Source organism: Varanus komodoensis, unplaced genomic scaffold (genome assembly GCF_004798865.1).
Source record: "Varanus komodoensis strain SLA01 unplaced genomic scaffold, ASM479886v1 scaffold12, whole genome shotgun sequence".
Classification (NCBI taxonomy): domain Eukaryota; kingdom Metazoa; phylum Chordata; class Lepidosauria; order Squamata; family Varanidae; genus Varanus; species Varanus komodoensis.
This window is the reverse complement of record NW_025335349.1, coordinates 12,772,332-12,796,622: the sequence shown is the minus strand read 5'-3', so window position 1 is coordinate 12,796,622 and position 24,291 is coordinate 12,772,332. Positions and strand designations below refer to the sequence as shown.

The 24,291-nt window shown below is 41.9% G+C and overlaps 1 protein-coding gene across 1 annotated transcript in view; it reads right to left on the bottom strand.

Moving 5' to 3' along the window:
* Positions 1-3,698: 3,698 nt before the first annotated feature.
* NT5E (5'-nucleotidase ecto) overlaps positions 3,699-24,291 on the bottom strand; it is a 33,584-nt gene continuing 12,991 nt past the window's right edge. Inside the window, exons 4-9 of the mRNA XM_044421456.1 lie at positions 19,870-20,067; positions 18,744-18,898; positions 11,897-12,005; positions 9,653-9,802; positions 8,338-8,538; positions 3,699-7,155 (exon numbers count right to left, since the gene is read on the bottom strand). Of these exons, the coding sequence (XP_044277391.1) occupies positions 6,995-7,155; positions 8,338-8,538; positions 9,653-9,802; positions 11,897-12,005; positions 18,744-18,898; positions 19,870-20,067 (974 nt within the window). The 3' untranslated portion in view covers positions 3,699-6,994. The remainder of the gene's footprint in view (positions 7,156-8,337; positions 8,539-9,652; positions 9,803-11,896; positions 12,006-18,743; positions 18,899-19,869; positions 20,068-24,291) is intronic.

The window sequence follows — 24,291 nt, the reverse complement described above, 5'->3', positions numbered from 1 at the left end:
TCCAGCGTATGTTGGCAATTTGATCTCTAGTTCCTCTCCCTCTTTGAAATCCTGCCTGTACTTCTGGTAGTTCTCGGTCCACATACTGCTGGAGCCTAGCTTGTAGCCAAAAAGCATAGGGGACAATATAGAACCTTTGAGGAATCTTGTAAGCCAGTGGCTGAGGGGCCAAGCAATATTCCCTTAATAGCAGATGCTGGAAATGTTCAGCCAGAAGATAGTGGAATTTCTGCAAAATCGTTCCCACAAGTCTTTTATCAGCTGTCTCGGTTGATGGCACTGGAGGCAGCAGAAAAGTCCACAGAATGAACAAGAACATGTTCCCCCATCTGTTTCCCTGTATAAGATACTCCTCAAGGCAACTAAAGTTTTATCCTTCCTGTCTGCAAATGTTATACAAGGTGAAACAGAACTCTGACATATGTGTAAAGTTTCTATTTCTCTTTGTGCATGATTGAGAGGTTTTGTATTTGAAACAATTGTTACGGTTCTAAGAAAATACTTATTTCTTTTCTCCGAAGACAAAACCCGGGCTTTCTGCATTGGCCTAGATCATGTTGAAATGCATAATCAGGGGGATTATCAAAGCAGAAACACAGACTAAGGACTGGTGGGCACACCTGGTGACTCATGGCATTTGAAGAAAGCCCGATAAACCTTTGTGCTGAGGCAACGGCATTTGTTCATTCACAGGCACTGAGACATGAAGTCAGTCCCTTGCTTTAGCCTCTCATGACCCACAAGCCTTCAGAACTATCTGCATGGCAGGAAAGGTGCTGGCTGGTCAAACACAAATTGTATACTTAAGCTGTCAAAGCACGTTGGAGGAACTGGAGCATGTAGTTGGCACCAGCAATCTCCTCTGCAAAATAAGTATTTTGGATCTCTTTAAAGCTCTGCTGATCTGGGCAATGTGTTTGCATCCCACCCTCATTTGAATTGTAGTAACTGGTTATGTCTTGATATTTTGCCCAGATTTGATAGGCAAATGTATTGGAGAAGAGGCAAAATACGAAGGCGTGAGGCTTCTGTTTGATGGATTCCAGCAACCCGTTCTTAACAAACAAGTAGGTGCTCTCAGGAGACAGGCAGCTTTCTGTGGTGTTTCACTGACCCCTTTCTCATTTCTTGCCCATTCTGTTCTGGCCACTACAGCCTAGCTGTGAAGTGCCTTAGCGGTGGTGCTCCAGGGAGCTACAACAAAGGTGCAATTAACTACCTGTCAATTTCACCTTTGGCAGGCACACAAGTAACAGACAATAGCTATTTTTAACACTGTGTCACCCACGAATCTACCCAAGTCATTTCAAGGTGGGATTGGCAACAGCAGTGGCCTGCTGCAGTTTCTAGTACAGAAGCATCCAGTACCAGCATCACTTGGTGCCTGTGCCCTTGATGTTACCCCAGTTGTGGAAGGATGAACCACTTTCTTGCTGCTGCTCACTGCACTCCCTGTGGTTAATAAGGTTTATTTCTTGAGATTTGCCTGAGTGAAGGTGCTAGCTTGCAGTCAGTTCTTTTCCTGGCGTGGTGTAGGATGTGTCAAGGATAGATGGAGGACAAGTTCTGGTTTTGTTTCTGCTACAACAGACCCTTCTGAACTAAATAGTTTAAAAGCAGGGTTGGAAACCAAAAGTCAGCAGATTGGATTGAGCCCAGAGGGCCTCTTTATTCAGCTTGCCAGCCACTTCCTGGGCGTTGCCCCCCTCTCCTTAGTCCCTCAGAGGGTGGCAGAGGAAGAGAGTAGGCAAAGGTAGAGGGTTTTTCTGTTGAGGCTTTCCTGGCCTTCCTATGAAGCCAGAAGGGGAGTGAAGAAAAGCCAAAATGGTTTCAGACATGAACAAAAGGTACAAGAAATGGCTAGGAAGTTGGAAAGAGAAAAAAATGAAGGGGTTATCATGAGCAACCGGCCTCATGCTGTTCCTTTGCAAAACACTATTTTTTCCAACCATAAATCATCCAGACAAGTCTCTGAATACACACAAAATGGTTTCTTAGTAATCTAACAATTACTTCTCAAAACACTACTTAGAAGCTCATTTGTGTTGCAGCCCTCAGGGAGGGATGCTGTGGAAACATGCATGGCTCTTTTCGACACACTTCTCTTCTAATTGAGCTTCTGATGCCTAGCCATGGGAACCAGCTCCAGGGGGAGAGGCTGATCTTTGTCTGAGGATTCCCCAGTCTTGGCAGCCCCTCTCTCTGGCTGCATCTCCATGCTATTTCCCAGGTCTTTCTGGCCCACCACCACATCTGTCCTTGAGCTAATTGCCTCCGCTTCCTCCCTTGTTGTATCCCAGAATCTTGAGCAAACTCTTGCTCTTCAGGCCATTAAAATGTTCTTTTTCAGACTCTGGATCAGCATAATTGGTGTGACTAGTGTCCCACAGGAACACTTTGCAAACCCCGTCATGCTTGCTCTCAGCAGGGGTGGGGCTAGCACCCAGCAGGACAATTAATGTGGGTGAAGTATAGCAAAATGGTGGGCTGAGAGGAGGAAAATGAGAGAGGTGAGAGAAGCAAAGGTGCAGGGAAACCAGAAGCACAGGGGAGCAGAAAGAGACTGAGAGTGGCATAGAGAGAGATGAAGGCAGACAGTGGAGTGAGGCATATGGAGCAGCAGGTGGAAGCCCCTGGAGGATGCACCAACATAGTAAGTCACCTGTGTGAGTTCAAAGATGACCAGTTGAAGAACCCCAGTGACAGGTAAACGACATGTTTTTACTGGGCAACTATTGCAACTCCATCTTTATTTTTAACATTTTTCTCAAATTTAATATGGCTTTGAAAGTTATTTCAGTTTGTTTTTGGAGTTCTTTGTTGACATGTGGATAGTAATTCTTTTGATCTGCTTGTTAAGTACATGCATGCAGGCACAGCAGATTACAAATGTCTTGCCTTTTTCTTTTTTAAAGTTAACTTATGTTCTACTGGATATTGGGATTCAGGAACTATTCCCAGAACTGAAAGAGGTATGTCATGACACAGAGCTCTTGTTCTAACTTGTCTAATTACTGATGTAATTTTCCTGCTGGTGCCGGCAAGAATATTTCATATGTAAGGATTCCTCATTCTGTACACATGCACCTGTGCCTGTTTTATACAGTTCTAAGAACGCCTTAATTTAATGGGTGTATGCTCACTGCTGCAGAATCCTGTGGAGAGGCTCTCAGCTTTCTGCAATGACATGGTGATTGCTCCCAGTTTATGGGGACATTTCCTTGCACAAGTCCCATTGAAAGGAATGGAGCGGCACAAGAGTTTTTGCATGGTTCCCAACCATTTCAGTGGGGATCATATGGAACCTCCTGGTAAATTGTAATCCTTGATTCATTGGTGCATAAATGCAGACATGTCTTTAAACTTTTGTTTCATTAGCTAGTTTGGAGCTATTTTTTGGGAATTTGGTAGAATGCTTTACCTGTCACCATCCTGAAAGTTGTCTTTACTAAATATGCCTATGGCAATATTCACCAATGACACTTGTATATTAAAAAAACAAACAAACATTGTTCTGAACTTATTTTAGTTGATACTAAATAATAATGTATTATATACATTGCTCTGTTTGAGTAAACTAAATTACAGATATTTTCTTTCCCACCCCTTCCCCAATATTGTTTTTCAGGTTTAAAAGGCTGCTTCATCTGAATCATCATGAATGTCAAACATCAAAACACTAAATTAACTCTGTTGTATAGATGGCTGCTATGTGCTAATTTAATGAGTAGGTCTCTCCGTAGTCTTGTACATTGCTTGTATATAACATTAACTTTAATTTCAGAAAAAAACTTTACTCGGAGATTGATTAAAGGTTATTATTGACTGAATTTCATGTCCCTGTTGTCTGTTTTTCTTTTAAATAAAACTGTTTTTGCTGTCTGATATAAAAATATAAAAACAGAATATGAAAAAAAAAATCTTTTGAGAAATTAAGATCTTGTGAAGGACCAAAAGTGAAAGAACATTCACATTGGTTTTGAAAATTACTGCATAACCACTTTTACTTTCAGATTTAATGCACCGTGGTTTGTGCTATCCATGAGCCAACCATGGGGCTGTTACGTTCTGTCAGATGCTATCCTAACCAGCAGTCTTTGGGGCTGAGCTACATTGAAAAGCATGGTATGTTGATTCAGAAATGTAACACATAGTTTGCTAACTAGCTTTAAATCATGGTTTCAGATCCTGGGTCAAACATTACCCACAAGATATGTTTTTTCAGCTGCTTCAGATGTCACATAAATAGTTTAGCATTATATGGAAACTGCAGTTATATAATCAAACATCATTCATATTTGTCTCTAGCTCAACTGTTTGTAGCTCCTTGTTTTATCTATGTGGTGAATCAACTTGGAAACGGTGCTTAAATGACTCTAAAAATTTGAATGTATTTTCCTTTCCATGAATTTCTGAGCTTCATTAATCTACATAATGTCATTCATACACCAGGATCTAGAAATGTTCCCCTCAGATAAATTGTATTTAATTCTTGATATAAAGACACCTGAGTTGTACATACCATTTCTACTTAGCCCACTCAGCCTATAGTCACAATGATGGGAGGTGTATGCCAAAACATCAGGAGTTGTGGGGAAGGCTAGTTCTATTCATTATTCCTATGTCCTCCTGTCTTGTCTTAGTAGTAATGGACTGAGCTCATAAAAACCATTTGTTTTCATGGGATAATACAGCTTTTGAGGTAATATAACCCCATATGATATGAGGTAGAATACCCACTCAGACAAAATACTGTGTGGTGATGCTTGATCTGTTTTGAAAGGAATAGAGCACTCACATCTACCATCATAAAGGCACACATTTTCTATGTAGATAATACAGGAGAAATGATTGCTTAATCAAAAGCAAAAAAAAAAAAAAAAAGTATGCCCAACCCAACTTCTCAGTGAGGAGTGCAAATTGGTAACAGATGACAAAGAAAAGGCTGAAGTTATCAGTTCTTACATTGGCACAGTCTTTTCCCAAAAGCAAATCTATAACCCTTCTGGCAGAAATGAAGCAAAAATTGAAGGGTCAGGATTGAAGCTTGTGTTTTATAAATAAATGATCAAAGAAGAACTAATTCGTTTGGATGAGTTCAAATCTCCAGGGCTTGATGAACTGCATTCCACAGTAATAAAGGAACTGGCAGAAGAAAAACCACTAGTACCTTTGAGAAATCATGGAGGATGGGGGAAGTGCCAGATGCCTCTTGTTGTCCCTATCATCTAGTTCCTGGGAACTACAGACCAGTTAGTCTAACATCAACTCATGGGGAAATTCTGAAGCAGATAATGAAGTCAGTATGTAAGCATCTTGAAAGCAATGCAGTAATTACTAGAATCCAACATGGATTTACCAAGAAGTCTTGGCAGTCTACTCTGGTCTCATTTGATTGGGTAACCTCCCTTGTGGACTGTAGGAATGCTGTGGACATAATATATCTTGGTTTCCAAGAAATTATTGACAAAGTGCTCCATGACATTCTGATCATGAAACTAGATAAAAATGGGCTATATGGAACATCAGATCCACAATTGGCTACAGGACTGGACTCGGAGTGCTTCTCAGTGGCACCTTCTGAGATAGGAATGGTAACAAGTGAGGCTCAGTCTGATACTAGTGCTCTTTAAAACTTGGCAAAAAGGTACAAGGAATGTTTATCAGATTTGCAGATGACACAAAAGTGGGTGTGTGGCTAATACTTTGTAAGACAAGCAGAATTCAAAGGCATCTTGGTAGGCTGGAGTGCTGGGCTGAAAGCGACAGAAGGAAATTCATTAGGGACAGATGCCAAGTTCTACATGTAGGAAAAGGAAACTAAATGTATGATGGGAGATACTTGGTTCAACAACACTTCAAGTAAGAAGGATCTTGGAATTGTTGTAGATCACAAGTTGAAAATGAGCCAGCAATATGATGTGGCTCCAGAAAAAAAGCAAATGGTATATTGGGCTGCATTAATAGAAGTATAGTTTCCAAATCACGTGAGGTGCTGGTCCCCCTTTATTTGGCACTAGTTAGGCTTCATCTTGAGTACTGCGTCCAGTTCTAGGCATCACACATCAAAAAAGATGCAGACAAACTGGGCAAAAATCAGATGTGGGCTGCAAAGATGATCAGGGGATGGAAACAAAGCTCTTTGAAGAGAGATTGAAAGAACTGGGCAGGGTTAGCCTTGAGAGGACTGAGCTGAGATACGATAGCACTTTTCAAATGTGAAAGGCTGTTGCAAAGGAGAGCCAGAATCGCTTCTCAGTCATCCCAGAATACAGCACAGGTAATAATGGGCTTAAGTTTCTTGGAAGTCAGATTCCAGCTGGACAGCGCAAAAAACTTCCTGACAGAGCAATACAGCAATGGAACCAACTACCTAGGGAGATCATGGGCTCTCCCCACATTGGAGTCATTCAGGATGCAGCTGGACGGCCACCTATTGGGGATGCTTTAATTTGGACTCAGTGGCTTTACAATTCTATTATTCTATGCCCATCCCGTTCACTTGTTGGGTCCTCCTCACAGGTCCTTGATGATGTTGGAATTTTTCTTCCCTGCCCCCACTCAAATGCTGTTCTATGGTACAAAAGCACACCTAGAAGACAGAAAGGGTAGTAAGGCAAGCCAGGAGCTCCTGGAAGGTAATTTAGAATGCCACTGAATGTTTACCTAATTAGACTAAACTATTTAGTCTTTTTCATAATACTTTGCAAAATGCCCACTGGAATCTGATTCCTTTTATTTACAGGTTTGGTTTTTAAATGTTCTAAAAATCAAATATCTATACATGGATTATATACATGGTTCAAGCATTATACATACCAAATAAATGAAGTCTTAAATCAATGTAAATACATTTTTCCAGCTAGTTGTAGTAATAATAATTTACATACTTGCCTTTGAGAATCTTGGAATCAATGCATGCTTTGTGATTGTGTGACTACTAACAAAGCGCTAAAATATGGGAGATGTCTGAGGTATTCACAGCAGATGAATTTTAAACAACAAAGTACAGAAGTAGCACAAATAATCCAGAGAGCAAATAAAGATGTCCTTGGAGTACAGTTCCAGCAGAAAACATCACACGGCCTTCAACAGCTGGAAATACTCTTCCCATTCTAGTGATATAATTGGAAACAACATCAACATCAAGATCACCTGTTTAAAAAGAAAGTGCATAACTATGAAAAGACCCTGCTTCCATTGGTTGGCCAGTTATCAACAGTTTCAACAGCTAATCTATGCCAGGTGGATTTTACACTTGTGGCTTGCCTGTTGTTTTGGCTCACAACTTCTATAAGCATTAGCCAGCACAGCCATTGGGAAGGAAACATGGGAGCTGAGGACACAACATTTGGCGGGTAACTAGCTGGCTGCCCATCCTTAGTGTGAAACAATGGCTGTGGAATGTTCTGGACATAGCGACTTGGTTGTGTTGGCCTTGAAAGAGAATGTCTTGCACCCTTTGCTGTAGCGCTCCAAGTATTTTTGAAGTTCAGCTCTCAGAATTCCTGGCCCATGCCTATGTTGGCAGTGGCGTCTGGCAGTTAGAAGTCCAGTATATCTGGAAATCTACCTTCTGTCTATTTCCTATTCCTGTCCTAGTGTAAGTTGTTTTGACATCAAATTAGTAGTAATGTACTACTGTATTTCACTTCTTAGCCTTTCTGTTAGAAAAGACCAAAGGAACTTACAGCAGCAACAGTGATTTACAATGACTAATTTATTAATTTATATCTTGCTCTTTTTCCCCTTGCAAAGATCCAAGATGGCTTACAGGGAGGCCCCTCCTTTCTGTTTAATTCTTATGACAACCCTGTGATGTAGGTTTGTCTCACAGTTCGTGCTTGACCCAAAATCTCTCAGTGAGCTTCATGTTCCAGCTCCAATTTATTTCTTACACAAAGCAAGCTCAAATGGGAGCCAAGCAAATTTCACTAACCAGTCAGTAAAAGAAAACTGTCTTAATGACACACTGAACAAATGAATGAAAACTCTTGCTTGTCCTGGAAGCCATGTGGAGCTTGAAAGTGCTAGAAAGTGGCACTTGAAAAAATTTTCTTTGTCTCAAATGTGTTCTTGCATGCTTGCTATGTTTTCTTGAAGAACATTTCTTGAAATGGTTTCTTGCTTGCATTTCATTTCTGCACTTTTGGGAAACATCCAAAACCAACCTGACTCAAATATTTCTTGTTGCAGATTGAATGGGAAATGGTGGAAAATATCAACTTGTATATTAATATTTTCCACTGCAGAAAGTAGTTGCTGACGGGCATATTAATGCTAATATAGATCCATGAGCTTGCCCATGTACAGAGTGTCAGGATGGTTCATACTTACCACTACTGTGGTTACTGGGGGCTCCCTTGAGCATGTAATATCCGTCTCCTCCTCCAGCAAGAAAAGAAGGTAAAAGCACTTTGTATGTTTTTTCCATCTGGATTGGTACATAGACAGGAACTCTACAGTCTGTGCAGAGGACCTTTAAGCTGACCACTCTGCTTCCTGGCTTCTGAGTGAGGTCATACAGCACCTTTATGCCTGTGGAGAAATGCAAGTTCAAGCATCAGTGAAAGGCAGCACAGAGAACTGGGAAGTTCTTGAGTGTCTTTCTGCCTGCAGCTGGTGTGGGTTTGGTGGCTGGAACTCTTCTGCATTGGGTGGGTGCTGAAGTTAATTTTCTTCATCCTCAGTTTATACATTTTTGGTAACTGGACAACCTCCACTACAGGAGCCAGGTGTGGTCCCAATGGCTGCCATTTTGTGATGGTAATCACAGCGCTTCCTCAAAATGGCTGAGGGCCCCTGTAGCTGATGAGATGAACGAAGGGGCTGACTTAGGTTAAGGCAGATGCACTATCATAGCTACAACTATGAATTTAAAGCTGAATTATATAGGTAACCTGTACCCTGCTTCAAGCACTCTCTGTGGAAAAGTAGTACATGAGGATGTTTCTTTAAAAAAGGAAGTTTCTCTATAAATGAATAATTAGTGTATAATTGACAATTAAGGCCAGAAAATGGCACTGACACAGGTCTTTATGTGTACTCCATAGCATGAAAGTAGTGGGGAGGACATGCAGTTATTGCCAATGCAGCCAACTCCATTGACTGCTTTCCTTTGGTAAACACACACTGTGTTTACACAGAGGTAAACACAGAGGCATCACTGTGCCACTCAATTTGCTGTTGTACCCTGACCAAGGATCTCTGTAAGCAGGTCTTAGGGATGCCCTACTTAGCCCCTTTGAACAGTATTCAGTTCTACAAAGGAGTTTTCTATTCCAGAGTGTGAGTAATGCAAGGCAGGGTGAAAAATGACTCCACAGACAACTTGAGTTTTCTGCTATGTGCCTGTGGTTGGCTGGGGTAAAGATATCCATGCTGGAGGCTTCACAGAAGTCTGGCCCCATAAATGGCTTCCAGCAGGATGAGCAAGCCCCGAACTATGGTCCACAAAATGGTGGTTTGTGTGGTAAAGCAAGCCCTGGGTGGATCTGTCTCACCCTGTGAGGATGAAACTGGTCTCCAGAAGATACAATGCTGGGTGGCTTCTTGTTTTGAGAGCAGCGGAATATAAGTCTTCTCTGAGTATTTTCTGTCAAGAAGTAGTTTTGAGGGACTTTGAATTGGTAATGCAGGCAAGGTGACTTACCTGAAACTTGTAGCAGTTCCCCTGTTCCTTGCCCGTGTCTGTGAACACTGTGCTCAAAAGCTGCTTTCAGCATGGAGCCTTTGATCTGTAGCAGGTCGAAAGTGCCTCCAAAAGGCAAAACAGACAGCAGCTCTTCTAAGGTAATAGTCCCTGAGAGAGATGAAACATGTATTACCAACTGATCTGTCTTGCACATTGTAGTTGTCCTTGTTTTAAGACAAAGTACTAGCTTAAAACAGGGCAGCTAGTTCAAGCCCCTGCTCAGCAAGGGAACTCAGTGAGAATCTTACAGAATAGTGCAGGCCCCAGACTTGTTGCAAGCAATATGCTGTGATCGTCCTCTCTACGCTATCAGAGAATTCTTGGAGAAAGGGGAGAGTAAGTATGTTTTAAATCTATGTGGCCTTACTCTACTATATTGCTTGGCTTATGGTATAAAATTCAACACCAAAATAACAATTGAGAACAAGAACAATTAAGCTAGGCACCCCTAAACTACTTGAACTGGTAGGCATATTGGCCGGCACAAAATGGCTGCCATGGAGCACAGGGTGGCTTACAAAATGACTGCTGTAGTGGACATGGTCATCAAAGCCCACATATTTTGCAGAAGCTAAACAGTTAAGGCTGAGACAACATACAACCCACACAGAAAACACAAAGCCACCTTTAGTTCCTAAGAAATCTCTGAGCCCCATGTGACACCCAGCACTATTAATGGGAAATAAGGCCATGGTGCTTGGAAATTCTTGCTTTGTTCTGAGGCAATCACAACCACCAAGAAGTAAAAAGGTACATTATTTTTAAGCAGTAGGCCTCTGGATACCAGGTCACTGTCCAGTTGAGAGATGCACTGAGAGCAGTTGGTGCTGCGTTGATAACCCATTAAGGCGGGGTGAAATATGGTAAGGACCAGCAGGGAGGTGTGGGGATCACAGCAGCAGGACAGTCAGTGGCAACAAAGGGGAGTAGGTCTGGACATGAAAAACCACTCAAGGCCTAACAGAGGAAGGGCAGATGCCACCTGAGGCAGGTGCCTTGGGGTCAGAGTTCCAAAGCAGCAGTGCCCCCTCAGGAAAGGCTGATTTCCAGTAGCCATCAAGCTAACCTCTAGAAGCAGGGAGCAAAAGCCGCCCTGAGGTTCATGCGATGGGGTGGCATATAAGTTGTTTAGATAGATAGATAGATAGATAGATAGATAGATAGATAGATAGATAGATAGATAGAGAAAGGAAAGGAAAGGAAAGGAAAGGAAAGGAAAGGAAAGGAAAGGAAAGGGAAAAAAGGCTTTTCTGGAGAAAAGCCCTGAAGTGGCTGTTAGTGCAGGAAGCCTGCACTGAGCAGGTCTGGGGTGGCTGCAAAACATCTCGTGGAAGGAGGGGGCTGTTCTCCCTGGTGTGGTGCTGCTTATGGTACGGATCATGGCTAACACGCGGAGGGTGTTCCTAGGGCCAGGGCTGTATGTGCCTGCCTCTAGTGTCCAGCAATAGATGTGAGGCACCCAGAGAACATCCACTCTGGGGTGGCACAGTCACATAATAAATTCCCAGATGATAATCGTATGAATGCTGCACTTTGTGGTCCCATGTGAAGAGGCTGGTCTATGAAAGAGTTAATCATCAGATCGATCTTCTGCTTTTCAAAAGCCAGAAAATGTTTGCATTGGCTTTAAACATACCTATACCCCAGTGCTTTTTTTGTAAAAAAAAAAAAAGGTGCCGGAACTCACGTCGCCGCCAGCAGTAAGCACTCAGCGTGCGACCACACACACCAATCCCAAGCCGAGCAGCATCCCAAGCCGGGCAGCGCGGACACAAAAGCAGCCCGCAGGCACTATGTTAATGATGTTTGCTGCTGACCTGCTACGCTGACAGGCGATTCAAAATCACTTCGTAAAATCCATTGGAAAAATGGGTGCTGGAATGCCGTTCCGGTGCATTCTATGACAAAAAAAGTCCTGCCTATACCTATATGTGTATGTGTGTGTGGTTAAAATGTATGTTTCTTTAAAGAGAACAGGGGAAGTCTTTACAGTCTGATAAGCCTAAAAACAGGTCAAGTTATAAACTACTTCCTAAGGGCCTAATTCCAGATATGTTTATATAGGGCAAGTCCTAAAACTTTCAGCATTCCCAAACAAAATGGGATGTACCTAAGATAAAACCCTAAAACTAGTTAGCTGCTGACAGAATTGTGGCAATGGAATCTGTGTTGCCTAAAAATACTACTCAAACCAGAAAATACCATTATTATTTCGTTCATTAATGGGTCCCCGAATTCCACCACCGTTTACGATGCACATTGAAACGTGATTCCACTCATTATCATCTGGATGTCTCAGATTATTGTAAACCTAAAGTGTTCAAAAAGAAAATAATGTCTATCATTTTTAGCCTTTGTTTTATTTAGCTCCTAAAACAAGTCAGTATAGCAATGAACCTCTTGCCCAGTAAAAGCAACACTGAACAGCCATAAGCACGTTGAAGCATTTTCTGGAATCCCAAACGTATGTGCAAGAGAGCTGCATTCCAGTGCTAGGTGAGGCCAAAACACCCAAAATGCAAGAATATTTTAAAGTAAAATTATAGCCAATAAGTAAAATCTAGGTGCAGTGTTTTAATCTTCTTTAAACCTGCACAATGGGGAAAATGTGCAAAAGCTGTGAATCCACCAAAACAACCAGTGGTCAGGGGAAAAGGATCCATGGCACTCCAGAAGACTCAGTAGGGATCATCAGCTGAAGGTTCTGAATTACACCACGCAGGTAAGTTGAAGTCCCACTGTTAAGGTGAAGAATCCTGATAATTCAGGCATGAGGTCCTGTACTTTGTAAAAGTGTGAGAGTTCAGCCTCTCCTGGAATTGCATTCACTAAGTTTTGGCTCAGCAGCAACCAGTTCTGTGAGTTCATTGTAGAACTGGGCTGTGCCCAGCAATGAACCACCCGCACTTACTTGCGACCTCCCGAGCTCACCCTTCCTCACTCTCGCCACCACTGCAGCAGTTCTGTGAAAAGGATCTTTTTTCTTGTGGGTTAAAAAGGCTCAAATCCACAGATAGGCTATAATATCATTCTTAGAACTAACCTAAAAGGATTGCCCAACGGTGGATTGGGGAGCAGGTTTTTTCCCCTCAAGAGCAGCACAACTGTTTCTGTTTGTTTTAGATGTGCCTTGAATAATAATAAAGCAACTGACAAAAGTTGGTGCCAATCCACACTCAGGCTGCCCCTGTCAAGTGAAAAAGTGTCAAGCCTGCCTAAACACTGGGAAGGGGAGGGGGCGTTCTGGTACCTAAACTTTCCTTCTAGTGGCTCTTCAGGGAATCTCCCTCGTCCAGCATCATTATTCACCTCATTCAGCAGGAGGGTCGCCTCTCCGTTGCACATTTGTCGTGCGGAGGAGGGGTCGTGTAACTCTGCTTTCACCAGCCCGGTCACATGTATCTAAATCTAGATCCGATGCACCATGTGCATGTACGTTTCTGTGTATTTTTTTCTGTTGGTGGTACCCATGTAGAACTACTGAAATTTATTTAAAGTTTGCCAATGGTAGCAAAAATAAAGCATGTCTCTGAGCATATGCAGAAAGCTTTTCTTTCACTACTGAGCAATTACAGCCTTCCCTACTTAGTGGTTAGGAGTGCTGAACTGGGACTAGATCTGGGTTCTTGTCCCCACTCAGCCACAAAGACCACTGGGTGACTGGACTAGTCACTGCCTCTCGGCCTAACCTACCTCACAGGGTGGTTGTTGTGAGGATAAAGTGCAGAGAACCATGTACATTGCCTTGGGTTCCTCGCAAGAGGCAGAATGGTAGGATTTAGATAAAATGCAAGAACCATACATTCTGTTCCACTCCACACAGCAACCTCCCCTCTTTTTTCCATCCTCCAATAAGGCTTCATAAAAATAGGTGTTTTGTTGTTTTGCAGCTCTCTTATAACCTATTTGTTTTGGGGAAGCTTTCCAGGTTTCTTCCTCCCCATAATGTGTGCTAAGACCTCTCCTGTATCCAGCCAAGCACTCTGTTTGCAGAACTACATTATGGGGAAAAGACCTCTACAGATGAACCAAATGGCTTTCCCTCCCTCATGAAGTTAGGTCTGTGCAAAAAAGGAAAACACACATGAAAAAATAGGCCTATGACTGGATTGTAAGGGCAGCCAGCTCTGCAGAGTAGAATGCACGAAAGTTTCTGGTGCCTGCGGTACCATTCGCACAACTCAAGGCAGAGTTAACATGCTGAAGGTCAGGCTACAAACCATCCCACAGAAGTATCCTAGACTACAGTTCTGAGTGCACCTCCCGAGAGTGAGCCCTGCTGAACACCATGTGAATTATTTCCGAGAACATACGTATGTGTAGGCGTATACAGGTGCCACAGCCACCACCTGGCCCTGACCAAGTAACTCCTGTGTTGATTAAAGCTTGCTGTGCCACTGCTGGATAACTGCCAGGTCCTTCCTGAGGAAGAGAACTTTAGAGGGACTTGGGAAGGATGTCCAAGGCTCAAGGAAAGGTGTGAGGTGAAGTGGCTGGGACCTCCCTCCCTCCCTCCCTCCTTTCCAAACTGTAAAGCTTCCTGCTGGCTGTACCAGGAGGCAGTTGACACAGCCTCCCAGACAACTCCTGGAACATCAGGCCACATCATCCTAACCTTCCTCTAGCTGCTGACAGCTATAAAGCAGAAGTTAAAGCTGAGGATATTTGCTTAGGCTGCACCCCTTGCAGTGCTCAAGCCAGGGAGTTTCTGCATGAACAAAACCTTCCGGTATGGGGCCATATGATCAGGTGCTGTGCATGATTTCAGTATTTCACAGGACGCTCCTTTGCCATTCGTTTTCCTTTAAACTTCCCTTGCAAACAACCTCCTGGCAATAGGGAAGTACGCAGCAAAAAGGAATCTATGATAAAAACACCCAATTTGCATGAAACACTGAAGTTTTTACATGGAAAACTCAGAATAGGGAAAACTTCATGTGCATTTATAGAAGTCTCTCTCTCTCTCTCTCTCTCTCTCTCTCTCTCTCTCTCTGTGTGTGTGTGTGTGTGTGTGTGTAGGCAGGTATCGCTACAGTCTAGGGATCTAATCTACAAATACCTCTTCACCTATTTGACTTGTTACATTTGTATACTGGGTTTTCACATTAGATATTATAGGTACATAAAGAGGGGGGCAGCAGAAATGTAGTGGGGCATAGACTGTGGAAGGAAAAGTGCCCATGCTTCCCAGAGTTTAAGAAGCAGTTGCCTTTATGCTACACTTCCTGCAGTTAACAAGTCCTAGTTGGTTTTAATCTAGACAAGAACTCCCTAGAATGACTTTCTAGGATTGATATGAAGATAAAAGTGTTTCAGAATTGGAGAAAAAAGAGCCTTGTACATTGTTTTAATTTCTCTGGAAGAAAAGTGTATAAGTACAAGTCATAAATAAGTTGTCTTTAGCATGAATTCTTAAACTCGTGCAAAATTTGTTACAATGGAATGTGATTCTATTCCATGAAATTGCAATGCACATGAGCAAGTATTTGGCAAAGTAACCATGTGCTCTTTCTCTTTGCCATTCTCCTTTTGATTGATATTCATTATTTATAGAGTGTCGTAATTTGCAGAACAAATTAGGAATGATTTCAGGAGCATCATCTGAAAATGTTCTTTCTTACCCCAAATAAAGGAGATAGCAGAAGCAAGAGCAATATAGGATGAATAACAGGTGCTCAAAGCCACAAGCTTCTGTGAAATGTAAAGGCCTGGGCAACTGTACACTCCTTAGCATCTAAACATGGGTGTTTGCCCAGTATTTTTTGCAAGTTATGAAATTTAGGTGAGCAAGGTGAAATGGAAGACTTGCATTACAAATCATACCAAACCACTGCAAATTAGAGTAAATGGAAGGAGCAAATCTGAAGAGATTTCCTTTGAAACCTCTGAAGAGAAGCATGAAGGAGAGGAAGCATTCCACATCTTGCACAGCTTTGACATGCCCATGGAATCTGGAGCATGACCATCCCTTCTGATGGTTGTCCAGGGAGCTGCTGAATCTAAGCTTTTGTTGGATTTGGACCTGATGCTGCAACCTTAAATGAACTTAATAGGGGAGGAGAATGAAAGCTGCAAACAGCACAAGTTACTTTGCCACTTAGTAACAGTAGAATTTTCTTCTGAGTAAGGATGTTTATGATTGCTCTGTCATGTTTAGTTTTCCCATTAAGCTGAGTAGAAGTATGTGCAAACATCTCTTGAAAACACAGTGCTATAAACACATACAGGCAAGCAGATAATGCATTGCAATTTGACAGAGCAGCATTATTAACTCCCTTGAGAGCCATTCAAATCAGCTCTTATCTTTCTCTCTTCAGTCAGTTTGTTTACTTTTAGCTTTAGAATGGATTTTGCCTCTATTTAAACAAGCAAGTGCAGTTAATTCACTTTGTTAATTCACTGTCATCCGTAGTCAATTGTTAATTGATGGATCTAAGTAAAATGGAATCTAGTCAAGTGACTTCCCATGGAGAGCACTTTAAATACAGATAGTCTCCCAGGATAGGGTGATAAAGGATATCCGTAAATACCATTAATTAATCAATTAATCGAGAGGGAAATAGGATGGTGTATATCTTACTATTTCTCTGTATAGAAAAAATACAAGTTAACTTTTGAAATACATCATCTTGTCCATACTATTTCTCCATCTCATCCCCTAGTGTGGACTGGCAGTCATTGCTACACAGACCACACCTTCCATGCCTTTCGGAGTTAATCTTCATCTAAAATAAAACCTGTACATCTTCATGCTGATGTATGGCCTCTTCCTTGTCTTTTTCCCCTTCTCTTTTTTGTGACTTCGCTGTCAGAACTCAGGTCACAAATGCCTCGAGGTAGGGACATTATTGCTTCAGACCATCTTGTACAGTGATGGTACTAAGTAATTGCAATATCAATCCAGTGAGGTTGCAATTTTTTATTTACACCATGAATCAAATTGATGTCAAGGATCTGCTACTAGTTGGAAAGCATGTGACGCTGCCCATCTCTTATTTCATTCTACAAACTAATCTTGTAAAAAGAGAAAAGCAAGAATTGTCCTTTTGAGCAAGGCATGGACAAATGCATCTTTAAGCATCAGTCCTGTGGGGACAAATGGGAAGAGAAAGATGACCCCATAATGCTGCCTTGAGCTTATTGGAGGAAAGGGAAGAGATGCACTAATAAGACCAAAAATAATAACCCTCCAGAGTACAGGCAGTCCCAGGTTGTAAGCATCCACATTAACGGACATTCGTACTTATGAATAAACTGCCATAAAGCCTATTAATTAAAAAAATGAGTTAAAGACAATACATGTGAGAGTTAGTTGGTTATACGCATGAAAATATATATATGCCCGCCCGCCCGCCCCTTGAGATCAGCGGGAGAGGCCCTTCTCCGGGAACCCTCCGTGAAGGATATTAGGAGGGTAAGTACTTGGAGGAGGGCTTTCTCTGTGGTGGCGCCCAATCTATGGAATGCGCTCCCTGGAGAGGTCCGCCTGGCGCCGTCATTATTTGTTTTTCAGCGCCAGGCAAAGACCTTTTTATTTAAGCGTTATTTTAATTGTTAATATTATTTATTTTATTCTTTGGTCGGGTCAACTCAAATTATATTGTTTTTATATTGTGATTATTTATTTATTGTGAGCCGCCCCGAGGCGTCGGTGAATGGGGCGGCATAGAAGCTTCATAAATAAATAAATAAATAATGTTCTGTGGCAGTGGTTGATCGTTGGAGCAACTGTACCCAAGCCAGTGTGTTTTGGCAATTAACGTTGCCTTCCATAACTTAGATTTTCTTAAGTATTTGCCCTTGTGACCATGCCTATGTGTATACTAAGACAAACATTTGGCTTACTCATACAAAATACGACCCATGCATACGTGATCCAACTTACATACGAATTCGACTGAAAGGAACAGAACTCATTTGTAATGTAGTGACGGCCTCTATCTTGTTTTACCAAATAGAAGTGCCTACAGGCTCATCATTCAGGCATGTCAATAGCCTTTGCCAATCAGAAGAAAACACAACATGAAGCTCAACTGGTTGAGTTAGCAGAGGCTTCCCTGAAAAATCTACTCAGCTCCATCTCTGAGTAGGGTAAGGCCTATCCTTTCTGGAGCCATCTGGCTTGCCACTGGGGGAAAGTGTCTGATTTGATTCAAGCAACCTTTTCTTATGTTAGATTTGCTCAGAATCTCTGAAATACAGATTAATTAAATGTTGCCTCTGAACTAAATATTTTTAACTAGCCAGGCAATTTTGAAATGGTGCATCTTCAAACTGCAATATATATACATATACATACCTATATCAAACATTATTATTATTCTTACATTGCATTTATAATATCCTGCCTTTTTTCTAATGTGAGGAATAAATGTGCTAAATAGTTTAAAATGTTGCAAACAGTGAAACTCAGACTTTGGGTTCTAGCTAGCACATTGTCCTTCTCTTAAAAGAAAATAATATTTGCAAAAAAATTAATGTCTGGAATACAAATAGCCATTCATCTGTGTCAAAACCTAGTAACAGAAAATTCATTAGGTTGCCTCTTGTGCAAAACTATGGAAAAAGTCATGCAGCTCTTCTGTGAGCAGCAAAGTAAGACTAGATCCAAATACAGGTGTTTGTTTTTACTTTAGTGCCTCCTTTTATGGAAGTAGAAGCATAAGCACCATGTCATCATAGCACAATAGCCAGAAACTTCTGTTCGAACATTTGTGGAATAGCATTAACAGCCATTTTCCTTCTGCTCTGGCTCCAGTCTACAGTAAAGGACATGAATGCTTTTAAGCCTGAGTCACGCATGAACTTTGAGGGCCATTCGCAAAAGGAAATCTAATAATTTTCTGAAGATCCAATCAGGTCAGTCCTTAAGGTACACACTCATCCATGAATTTCTGTCACAGCGATAAATGAATACGGAAACATTTATATTAAGAGAGTGGGTGTCTGCCACTAAGACATCCACGTATAGAGATGGTTCTTTGCATACAATGCAAAAGCCATCAAGAAGTGAGTCTGTCATCTGTAACCAAGATCATCATTTTCTTACCACGGCATCACAGATCAAATTTCCCATGTTGCACTCTCGAAAGCGGCATGCTTGGCTTGTACCATTTAGATACACGATAGTTTTTCCTATTTCCTGGGAAGAAAAGTTCTGTAGCTGAAGCTTCATGCTTTCTACTTCTGCTTTCACTGCTGGATCTAAAACACAAGATGATTGACACGAATGGCAACTTTGTTTATCCATTCTGCAGCACTGAGGTAGATTCCCTTCGTCTTTGTGATTCCTTTTCAACCACCATCATGCCTAGATTAGGAATTGCCTCACTCTCAGTACCACAAGAACTTTGCTTTCTTTCCATAGGTTTTTCTTCTCTCTGCTTTCCTCAAATGACTCTCCCTTTGTTCCTCTCTCTAGAAATCCCATTTTTTACTCATCTTCTTCTAAAGAAAACCTACAACAAAAAAATTCTACACACTTTCCTATTACCCCTCCTTCTAGGAGCCCCATCCAGTGCTTCTTGGGAACAGGAAGGGTGGGGGCTTCCACCAAAAATGAATGCTTGACTATAGAAGCTTCCTGACAATAGGCTCTGCACAGAGGTAAAAGCCCAGATATGTGAATGCACAGATGAGCACTCGAAGAACAACAGTTACAGGTAAGCAACCTGCCTTTTCCTTTACACACACTCACTTTCCCAAACAGTGCCAACAAAGTGAACAAGCAAGGCTTCCAAAGAATCAGAATCAGTCCCATAAGGGTTGTTTAGGGGGAGGGTCGTTTTGTGTTTCTTGAACAGCAACTTTCCCCCTCAACATGGAATACAGTAAACTGATGTAGGGAATAAGGGACTTTCAAAACCAGTTTGTGTTATGGCAGAAAAGGTCCCACTAGATGTGCCCAAAACCTTTGATTGCACTTAGAATAAGCCTTTGAAACCTGTCTGTATTAAACCAACAACTTTTCTATAAAAAGTGTAAATATGTTCCTTAAATCCAGATAAATAAGTAACTTCTAAAATTTATAAAAAGCGAGTTTATAGCAATGTCAAATTAATTTGCCAAATCAGAGTAAAGTAGGAGTAACATAGGAATAGCAAGAGTGCATGCTAAAATCCATGTTCATATTATGATTAGATGGCCTTACAAGCAACAAATTTCAAATCCTGTACCTTCTGGGATGCTGCTATCTAGTAGGATGGGGTTTCCAGCTGCTCTAACTACATTTCCTTTATCATCAAACGTAATGTTCAAATAGCCAAGATATTTTCCAAAAGCATAAGCTTGAACAACAGGCACTTGCCGCCCATCATCTGACTCCACCATGAATGGATAATCACCAGCAGGTACTTCATCTGAAGGTGGGGCACCTGTGAAAAAACAAAGCCAAAGCAAAAAAATCAGTGGAGTGCAAATGGACTTTCCCCTTCTTACCTTTCAAAGTACAAGCAGAATGCAGAATATTGACATGTGCCTCAATTGATAGAGATCAGTGTAAGCAACTTCTTGATATAGCAGTGTAGAGGGCAAGAGATGGAAGGACGCTGCATCCCTTGACACCCACAGCCAGCTATTCTGGAGGGAAATCACCTCCTTGTCCCCTTCTTTCTCATGTCTTTCCTTACTGGAAGCATCATTTTAAAATGAAGTCATATCCGAAAGGTATGTGCAGCTGGAGCGTCTTTCAAAGTCTTTCCTGCAGCTTCTCTTTGGACCGAAAAGGGCAAACTGGTTTTAAATCTGTTAAGCCGTGTGAGTGAAAGCTCTTACAAGTTCAAAATTATGAGTCAGTAAAAATCTTTTCTACATATCTATTTATTTAGAATAGTTTAAGATTATCTCACTACTCAATAAGTGCTTAACAGAATGTGCAATACAGTGCAAGTGTTAAAATACATTAAAATTCAAAATCCTAAAACAAACCTGGGGATTAATGATAAAAGCAAAGTGGAATTAACTGCTTAGAACTCAGCAAAAGAATTTTGACTGGGTTCAGATTCTATGATAATTTACATTTGAAGGCTGTGTGAAGGTTGTTGTTGAACCAAAGGTGGTTGCTGAACATGATCTATTGTGTTGTCTGAACCCAACTGAGATAACAAACTATGGTGAAAAACCACAGCACATCACTGGATTCAGACAGCACAATAGGTTGCATATGGATTGAGCGTTACTGTGAGTTGTTGTTGAAATGTGGGTTCTCATGTTGTCTGAACCCAGCAGAGATGACTACATATAGTTCACATCCCGGCAACAAGTCATGGGTCCTGTTCATGGTTACAACCATGTCTTATGAGTGCAGCTGGGTTCAGAGAACCCAACAACTCACATTTCAACAACAACCCATAGTTGAACAATAGCCCACACCCAAGCCCTAAGTGTCAGTCTAAGAGGCTAAGGAGGAAATATCCCTGGGATGCTGGCCAGCTGGCTGCCCCCTCTGGATCAGGTAGGAAATGCCTCATGCATGGCCAGTGAGGCTGAGAAAAACCAGGAGTCGCTGCTGATGGTAGGGGTAAGCAACCACCTACTTGTCCTTGCACACACACGGCCTGGACAGGTGGCTGCCGTCAATGCGATTCCTAAATCTAAAATTCTTCCTGTGTCATGTTTTTTCTTTTAAATCTTGACAAAAGGAGAGGATTGAGCATTCTTGGCATGGGAAGGTACTCATATGCTTCATGACAGACTGCATAAATGTTAGGCAGCTGGGAAGGGCTCTTGTCAATATTTTAAACTTATGACCTTCATACTGGCTTTGCAGGTTAAAAGTTACGCTGCCTTTGTCTGCTGGTGATGATGGAATGAGTAAGCCTTACAGCTTTGGCTCCGTCCATGTTCTGCTATGGACTTACCATATTTTTCTGTGTATAAGACGATACTTTTTCTTTAAAATATTTAGCTAAAAATGGAGCGGCATCTTGTACATGGGGGGCCGAGAGGAGAACCATGGGCACGCTTGGGAGGGGAGACTGGCATGGGTGCAGGTGCGCTTGGGGGGGAGGTGTGTGCAGGCACGCTCGGGGGGGAGATTGGCGCAGGCGTGCTTTGGGGAGGCGAGTGTGGGTGCTCTTGGGGGGAGACTGGCGCATGCGCGGGGAGGCGGCAAGGTGGTGGGCATGTGCACGCAGCAGCAGCTTGCTCACTCGGAGATCGGTAAAGTGGGGGGAGTCCTATACATGGGAGCATCTTATAGACAGAAAAATACGGTACATGGTGCTGCAACACAGGCACTGACAGGTTTTGATCCAGGCAATATAGATTTCAGGGGGGAAATTGTTCTGCATCCAGCAGCCTACACATCTTAATGGAAGATATTTTACTGTGCTGTCTTCTCCTTTTTCAATTCTTCTCACTATTTGGGAATTTATAAGGATTATTATCATTCATTGTAATTTTACCTTTTTTAATTAGTTCTAAAGTCTTTTTTCCCTTTGTTAACCACCTTGGAAACCTTGGTGTAGAAGCAAAATACAAACATATTGCATTTCACTCCAGATGGTTTCCTCATTGTCACAGCCAAACCAAATGTGCAGCAAGAAGCCAAGGCACTCACAGAACAGGGACCATAAAATGCCCTTCTGGATCCTCCCCTGACAAAACTAGAAGGCAAAAAGGGGAGCAAACTCAGGTGCTGAATAAATTAAATAGTTTTAATATATCTCTTGCAAAGAATTTTCTCTCTGTCTGCTTTCTAATGTAAGGTGTTCCCCCATCCCTATTCTTTTATGCTGCAGAACTAGAGCCCACAACAAGAAAGATAATTATGTTGTGAAAAAATATTGAAAGCAAGAAATCCAAAAATGAAAAGGGAATGACTAATTTCAGAGACACCCCCATCCCCCAAACCCACTATTTCTTTTACTTTGCTTGCTAAAGGTTGTAGGTTCCTTTCAAAATCTCAGGAAGGAGCAAGGCAATAAATATTATTTCAGCCTGAAAGAATTGCCAGAGCACTGATGAGCATCCTGGAAAAATCAGCAGTACATTCATATTCCATGGCTGGCCAGCCCCTCACTACCCTGAATGGTTCTTTGTGAAAGCTGGCATTGCCTTTGCTACTTCTCTGTGCTCCTGGACGCTTCCCAAATGCATTTGTTAACAGGGCGAGAAAACTCAACATGTAGATGGCAGGGGTTACTCAACCACTGCTTGTCTTTCAAAAATCAAACTGGAATACTAACATGGGCAGAGGGGCCTGCAGTCTGTTAAGTTCTGTCAGCCAGGATCGCTGGAAATCTGTTTTCAGATTTCCATTCATCCGGGGTCACAAACTGAACACCGTGATCAAAAAACAAATGTTGTACACTAGGAAAGAGGCTCAGCTCCAAAAGCTGGAAAAGTCAAATGGGGCCCATAGGCATCTTGGAAACTCAGGGAGTCCCCAAGAATGTTTGATGGAATAGGTAACGAACTGGCCTGTGTAATTATCAGATTGAGTAGTTTAGCAGAATGTTTGCAGGTCAAGGAAGAATATTCTCAAGAAGAGAGAGCTGGAACAATAAGGTGAATAAAAATGCAGGAATTAAGGCTTTTCTGAGTACTTGCTGAGAAGGCTCAAATTACCAAGCCAGTTTTGAATCAATTTGAGAGAGCTCTCCCATAATGGTTTCTGAAGTATTTTAATAGTAAACCATTCACTTTCACAGTACTTTAACATTTCAGAAATGGGCAGGTTTCTTGTTCTTACTAAAAAACATGATCTCACAAAGTGTGTAAGTTTGATTGCCAAACAAACCTTGGTAAAAATGAAAAAGCAAAGAGAGCAGGCAGACTGTTGGCCCTGCATAAATATGAGCAGAAAAAGCCATGATTTATGTGTGATATAATTGTACAAGCCACTGGAAAAAATGTTTCCCACCCTTGGTAGGAAAAAACCAAACAGTGAGCCACTTCCTGAGGAAAACGAAAACTTTTGATAAATAAAAAATACATTTCTGACCAAAGCAAAGTTGAGATGTTAAAAGCAGCAGTTACAAAAACTGAACTTACAAGGCACAGTGTTAGTCATTTCATGATCATCTATACTGCTCAAGTATAAAGGAAAGAAATCCCATCAGTTCAGGTAAGTTATTGTTAAGGGAATGCCCTTAACATTCAACCTTAGACTTTTATCCAGATTCCAAAATGGGGACGAGAAAGAGTTCTGACGTATATTTCTTACAGAAAGTAATAGAGCATGGCTAAGCAGAAAAATGGATGTGGGTGGCACAGTGGTTTAAACTGCTGAGCTGCTGGGCTGGTAGAGTGAAAGGTCGCCGGTTCGAATCTGCACAACTGGGTGAGCGCCCATTGCTCCATCCCAGCTCCTGCCAGCCTTGCAGTTTGAAAGCATGCAGATGCAAGTAGATAAAAAGGTACCACTTCAGTGGGCAGGTAACAGCATTCTGTGCACTTTGGTGTTTAGTCATGCTGGCCACATGACCACGGAGACTGTCTGTGGACAACCGCTGGCTCCCTCGGCCAGGAAACGGAGATGAGCACCACCCCCAAGAGTCAGACATGACTGGACTTTAATGTCATGGGGAAACCTTTACCTTTAAGCAAACACGCAATTACTCCAGAACTGAATCAGGCAAATGATACATGCACTG